We start from the raw sequence: 6,921 nt of genomic DNA on the forward strand, positions 1-6,921 counted from the left end.
TCACCTGTTTAAAAAGGAGCATCTCTGAAGGGCTTTCCGACACTGGAAAGGCCTCTGCTTTGGCCTGGTTCTCGCTCCTTCGTCTTCAGGTGCTTTGCTCTGAACTCTGCGAGCGCTGCCCCTGCCGCCTGTGTGTCTCTGGCTCCCGGACCCCAGGCGGGCTCCGCTGCGCTTGGTCTGTGCGTGGCCCGTCTCCTCCGTGCTGTGTCCCGGCCTCACTAACGCCCCTCCCCATCTCGCCGCAGTGTAACAAGTCTAACTTTGGCTCCTATCCCATTTCACTCGTGTTGCAGGAACCAGGAGGGGCTGGGACCCATAGTTCATGATCGAAAGTCTCAGACATTGCCTGTTTCCCGTAACAGAACAGGGATGATGCATGCGAGATTGCAGCCGCTGGGCAGCCTGGATAACTCTCTCACTTTTAACCACAGTAAGTCCCATGACACACCATCGTAACAGCCAGCCATCCCACATGACAGCCCCAAGGGGGCCGCCCCCCACCGGCCACCGCGCCGCACACCACGTCACCGACTCGCCTTCTCTTCCAGCTCAGAGCAGTGGGACCCGGAGCTCGCCGCGCAGTCCCCTTCCTCAGAGGAGAATGACACAATGTGGGACGGGTCAACTGCGGCAGCAGACCCAAACGCTCAGCCCCTCTGCCCCACGGGCTCCGCTTGGTGCTTTTAAGACAAAATCCAGCCTAATTGATGATGATAGCAGGACATCCTCTGATATTTTTAGTTCAGTATTTTGAGCCATTGCCAGGAGCCACCTTATCATCATTTACTGCCCCCCACCCCTCCGTGACTCCTGAGAAACCTCTGGGGCAGGTTCCTTTGGCCCTCCTGAGGCCATGCGTGTAGTTGACCCAGCGTCCCCATTCTGACATTCCAGCCCTAAACATATGTTAATCTTTAAACTGCTGCGAAGCCGTAAAGCCCGTGAATCAATGTGTGAGGGTGTGGAAAAGCCAATAACAAAGTGACTTTTTCTGTGTTTTCAGTGTGAGAAAGATATCAAGTGTGCTTGGGATTTCTGTAGACAATGGTAAGATTTAATCAGGTCAAAGTCTGCTTACGAGGCTGCTTCACTTGCAAACCGAGACCTCTCGTTCATCTTGCCTTCCTAACTTTGGGGCTTCCTAACTTCACAGTACAGACTTTGCCAAAACATAGGAGCATTATCTTTAATTCACTCTTATCATTTGCCAGAGGGCACCTGTGCTGTTTCCAGAAACCTAAGTGTAAATTTAATCTTCTGAAGGGTTTCTTCAAGCAGGAAACCTATATCAACCTTGCAGCACTTCAACGTGATCATTTCTGTCTGGTGTGGTCTCTGAGTCGTCCCATCCTCGCTCCATGCATGAGTTAGCTAGTTACTGTGCCATGTAGACAACTATTTATACTCACTCCAAGCAACATCTTTAATACATAGTCATTAATATCTTCTCATTGTTTCTAATCATAAGAATTCATCCCATGAACTGTGATGTCCATACCTCTTTCTTTGTACAGGCTAAGAGTCAAGACAGTATATTCCTGACACCTTAAATTGAGAATAGTTCAGGTTGAGAAATCAAAATACAGCAGCTTCCACCCCCTCTTCCACCCCCAGCAAAGTTAAATGTAGTGGGTACAGTCTCTCTCTATAAACTTCTAGGCTTAATTTAAATCAATATTATGTCAGTCTGCCACACACTGAGCCGGTAGCCTTCAAATGCTAGTTCTCAGTTCTATACTTAGCTGTACCTTGTACAACACATGTAAGAATTTGATTTATCCACCTCTGTTAGGGCTTTTTCAGCTCTGCAGACATGAGGTTCAAACAAACAGAACAAGGAGTTTCACTATTTTTAGTTTTCATTTCCTATTTAGCACACAAATCAAATTTCCATTCTTCTGAAGGACCTGCTACATTGCCTTTTGCCCAGAAAATTTTTAACACAAGGATTATCTCACTATCAGTTGAAATACATGCTTACACTTTAAAGCATTAAAAAAAAAAATCTAAGCAGACCAAGGCCCCACCTGCCAAGGTAATTGTTTAGGAAACATAGAAAACAGACAAAAATAAACGAAATGATCAGCCCATGAATAAATAACCTTAATCCACTAAGATGGGCAGCAGTTCCTCCCACTGCAAATGGGCTTTGCGGTGGTGGCTTGAATTGGAGGAGAGAGACAGCTGGCTGTGTTCTGCTGCCAAAGACCATATTATTAGCGTTGTTGATTTCCATCCTGTCTTCCTGCTGCCCACAGAGAACCCCGTCCTACCTGCCTCTCTCCTCTTTTCATCCTGAATGTTTTTCTTTAGCCAGTTTTCAGCAACACCATCCTCAATCAAATCTTCTCCTTTGGCCTTTCCAATCAACAGTGTGTAGCTGATTATTTTAGCCTTCTAAAGTGTGCCTGCAATTCCCGCTCACCCTAGATAGCTTCCAGTGTCTTGTAGTCCACGCATCTTCCCCTGGAACTCAGTCTTCCCTTATGTCTCTAATTCTGATTTTGTATTTGGGGGGCTTTGGCCCCTCCTCCATTAGCTCTTTGAGCTCCATGTCATCAACTCAGCCAAAAGCCAGAGAGAAGGGAGTGTATACTCTATGTATACATGTGTATGTGTGTGAGCATGTATATGTATATATACATAGATGATTTTTTACATCTGGAACCTAGGCATTTTATGGGAAATTTGTAGCCATATATGTGTCTTTAAGAAAATTCCTATTTAACAGTAAATACAGTACCTTCTGTTGGGCCAACCAATATGACAGATATCCAGGATGTGAGAGACTTGGCTGGAATGCCAGAATCTAAAATGGATTTATTTTAGAAAAGGATGAAAATAGAATGAATCCTTTCAATCCAGTTCAGTTCAGTCACTCAGTCGTGTCCGACTCTTTGAGAATCCCTTAGACACCGGCATTTTTTCATTTCCTCTTTTCTCTAGTTCAAGAAGGAAAGGCTTTGTTAGACCTCAGCATGACCAGCAGGGGGCAGCAGAGGACCACAAAGAACTTAAGCCAATGCATGCCACACTGCCCCTCCCCATCACCAGTTAACAGTAAGACAAGGGAAGAGACCCCATACTTACTGCAGGTATAACCCTAGCAGGCACTTACTCTCGGATTTTTACAGCAATTAATGAAAGTAACAATTTCACTGTGACCAATGGGCTTAGCTATTTTAAAAACACTCAAAGCATAGGAGTTTGTTGCATGGGTCATTGCCCAGGCTTATAAAAACAAAATGTTTACAACATTAAGGTATTGACCTGTTTACTGTAACATGTACTCATTGTGTATCGGTAGAAAAGACTTATTCCAGAGGACAAATTGAGAGTGGTAGGTGCCCGGAGGATATTTTATATAAACCAAGTGACGAGGGGAAAACTGAGTGAAGCACATTTGCAAATAAGTGATACATTCACAAAATAAAATAACACTCTGTATTTAATGTTATATATTATTCTAGGAATATATTAAATTCACTTGAATGATAATCTATATTTCCCACTGATTAATGGGAGAAAAGCCAGTCAAGAGGTAAAAACCCTTGAAGAAAACCTGTATTTCATATAATTCAGTATAAGAGATGGTTTAAGATCACTGGACTAAGTTGCAGAGAATTGTTGTTTAGTCGCTAAGTTGTGCCTGACTCTTTAATGACCCCATGGACTAGTAGCCCGCCAGGCTCCTCTGTCCATGGCTTTCGCCAGGCAAGAATACTGGAGTGGGATGCCATTTCCTCCTCCAGGTATTCTCCCCAACCCTGGGATCAAACCCACGTCTCCTGCATTGGCAGGCGGATTCTTTACCACTGAGCCACCTGGGAAGCCCTTGCAGAGAATTAGATGTGCCCAGATGTCCTGTGACATTTAGAAAAGGCAAGTGGCTGTGGATCAGCTTCCGCCCTTCCCACCACATCACCTCTGATGTGCGCTGGGGCCGGGGGCCAGGGATAGTTATAGGTATGGTCAGCATTGCTACACCGGGATTTTCAGGAAACAGAACTGCATAAAACGGGGTAGAGTTAGTTTAAACACAGCAACTGACATTAGAGGGGAGAAGGTCTCATCCTTAGCCTTTGAGTGGGGTTTTAGAATAAATTCCGTATCTGAGTGACAACAGACTGGAAACTGTGTGCATGTGAGCAGTGGGTCCTAAGGTCTCTAAAGTGACCCCTGACGTGCCGGCCAGAGATGATGGTACATTAGGGAAGTCCTCCCCACCCTGCTAAGTCACTTCAGTCGCGTCCGACTCTGTGCAACCCCATAGACGGCAGCCCACCAGGCTCCTCTGTCCCTGGGATTCTCCAGGCAAGAATACTGGAGTGGGTTGCCATTTCCTTCTCCAATGCATGAAAGTGAAAAGTGAAAGTGAAAAGTGAAAGTAAAGTCGCTCAGTCATGCCCGAGCCTCAGCGACCCCATGGACTGCAGCCCATCAGGCTCCTCCGTCCATGGGATTTTACAGGCAAGAGTACTGGAGTGGGGTGCCATTGCCTTCTCCACCTCCCCACCCTGACCTTCCTCAATGACCACGCTCAGTGCCTGTGCCCAGAGGCAACACTGCCCCCTAGTGGAAGTCAGTAGGGTTAACAGCAGTCCTTACTGGCCTCGGTCAGAATCTTCTTCGTCAGCCTTAAAAAGTTCCTGACCGATGCTTTGAGAAATGACCGTGTCTCTTAAGACCCCTTCTTGGGTTTGCCAGCTCAGTTTGATTTTCCTGTGTTACCCAGTAACACGGTGACCACCTGTTAGAGACTTCCCTCATACACTGCTCTGTTCCAGGCCTTAAGACAGGCTGTCCCCACGGGGGTGTCCGTTGGCGGATTGTCCAGTCAATCTGTATCACTCACACAGCATCCTATCCTGCTACTTATTTTCAGGAATGATTCAGGAACACTAGCTCAGGAATCCTACTGATTTTTGAGACGAAACGGTTTAAAGAGAAGCAGAAGGCATCACTGACTCAATGGACATGAGTTTGAGCAAACTCCAGGAGAAGTTTGGTGAAGGACAAGGAAGGCTGGCATGCTGCAGTCCATGGGGTTGCAAAGAATTGGACGTGACTGCGCCACTCAACAACAACAACAAATTATAACCAATTGTGGCTAAAAGAACTGCTTCTTTGATATGAATCGGACACAGGCAGGAAGATTTTATATGAATTTGACTCTTATTCTGAAAGAGATTAGATAGCCAGTGTAATGGCTTATGGGTGGTGTATTATAGTAGCTTAGAGAAATTTTGTCATTAATTAGCATGGCCCATTGATAATGTATGTTTTTTTTAAAAAATCACACAGTCACAAATTGCAATTCCTGAATCGTTCTAGACATTCAGCTAGATAAAAGTAAACTCTGTTGGAGTTCTTCGGTGTGTAGACCATCTCATCTGTAATGATCAAACTCAGATACACTTATCCAGCAGTTTATCTGGAAAGAGAAAAGGATCATTCTGTGCAGAGATTACAGTTCATCACTGAAGCAACTGCCTTGTTACAGGTTAACTCAGATTCTAAAGCTTCATCTGGGGTAAATGGTAGCCCTCAAAATATCACGTGCGTGATAGTTTTTGGTTGGTCTGATAAAGGGTGTTGTATTTGTTTTTTTCGTCCTCTCTTGCCCTGGTTTGTGATCACTGCAACAATAGTCACCAGTTTGTTTTCCTCTTTTTGCTGGCTCTGTATCTCACCAAACAGCCCTTGCCAAATGAAGAGATGCCTTGGCTTACAAAGGCGGTTCAATGAATATTAGTCCCCAAAAACATCCATCTTTCTTTCTGCTGGATTTCTGGCCCCCCAAAAGCAGAAATAAAAAGAAACAGAGCTGGTAGCATCGTACTAGGGCCAGATGTGTTCCGTAGCTTCAGTAAGGACACGATGACGCTGTCGCAGTGTGAAAATGAGGCAGGATACACAAAACCATTTTCAAAGCAAAACAAAGTTGGATGAAAACACATAATAGTTTTTATTAAGCCATACTTTAAAAAGCAACTTAGAAGCTTGTGTAGCCTTTCAAGACTCTCTGACATTTATTAAAGTCAGAAAAACATCATGCTAGTTACTTTATCTTTATAATGGAGATTATGATACAGTGACCTGGATAAGGAACTTGGAGTGTAGTTTCTGGGGTTTTTTTTCCCATTACTAGCCTCCAGAAAACTCTTTAGGCTTTCTGTACTTCATTTTCCTGATCTGTGTACAAAATGTCCTCCTCTCTGGAGTATTAAGAAAATTACCTACATAGTAAATGTTGATTGGTTTTGCTCCTTGGAGAAAGGCATTACATGATGTTTTATTATATTACCATCTTTCTTTGTAATCTAGATCAATACCATAACATCTTTGCATCCCTATATATATTTCTGCTAATGCATTACCATTTCATAATTTAATATCTCAAGTTATATGTCAAACTACATTTATATCAGTACTAAATGGATTTTACAGCCACATACAGAAGATATCAGTTTGTGTTTAAATTATGTTTCTTCAAGTCTCTTCTTTTTCTTAAACATTTCTTTCAGTCATAGTGGCTTTCATGCTTTTTATTAAAGCAAGTAGAATACTATTAGCAGTACAGTCAACTCTTGGTTATCATTCATGATTCTAGCTGATAAAACAAATCTTTATGTTATTGGCTTGAGACATCCGTAGCATTCACCATGTGCCAGGCACTATTCCATGAGCTTCACAACCATTAACTAATTTAATGGCCACCACAACCCTTTGAGGGCAGGTACTGTTATCCCCATTCTACAGATGAGGAAACTGAGGTAGAAAGGGGTCACATAACTTGGCCAAGGTCACACAGCTAGTAAGGGGCCAAGCTGGATTCATTGACCAGCAACCTGACCCTCAGCTCATTTTCCTTCCCTTTCCAATTAAGCTGCTGCCTCTGTCTGTATGGAAGCTTCAGAG

General features: G+C 43.9%; 1 protein-coding gene across 12 annotated transcripts in view; it reads left to right on the forward strand.

Moving 5' to 3' along the window:
* The window catches only part of DOCK9 (dedicator of cytokinesis 9), a 254,190-nt gene that overhangs the window by 164,883 nt on the left and 82,386 nt on the right, over positions 1-6,921 (forward strand). For 6 of the 12 annotated variants that reach the window (XM_010831496.1, XM_010831497.1, XM_010831506.1 and 3 more), the window contains exon 38: positions 294-430. In XM_010831496.1, coding sequence (XP_010829798.1) covers positions 294-430 — 137 coding nt within the window. Of the gene's footprint in view, positions 1-293; positions 431-1,003; positions 1,048-6,921 lie in introns of those variants that run through there. The other 6 variants (XM_010831500.1, XM_010831502.1, XM_010831501.1 and 3 more) reach the window with 4 other exon arrangements.

The sequence above is a fragment of the Bison bison genome, unplaced genomic scaffold, assembly GCF_000754665.1.
Source record: "Bison bison bison isolate TAMUID 2011002044 unplaced genomic scaffold, Bison_UMD1.0 scf7180017864527, whole genome shotgun sequence".
NCBI classification, from domain to species: Eukaryota; Metazoa; Chordata; class Mammalia; order Artiodactyla; family Bovidae; genus Bison; species Bison bison.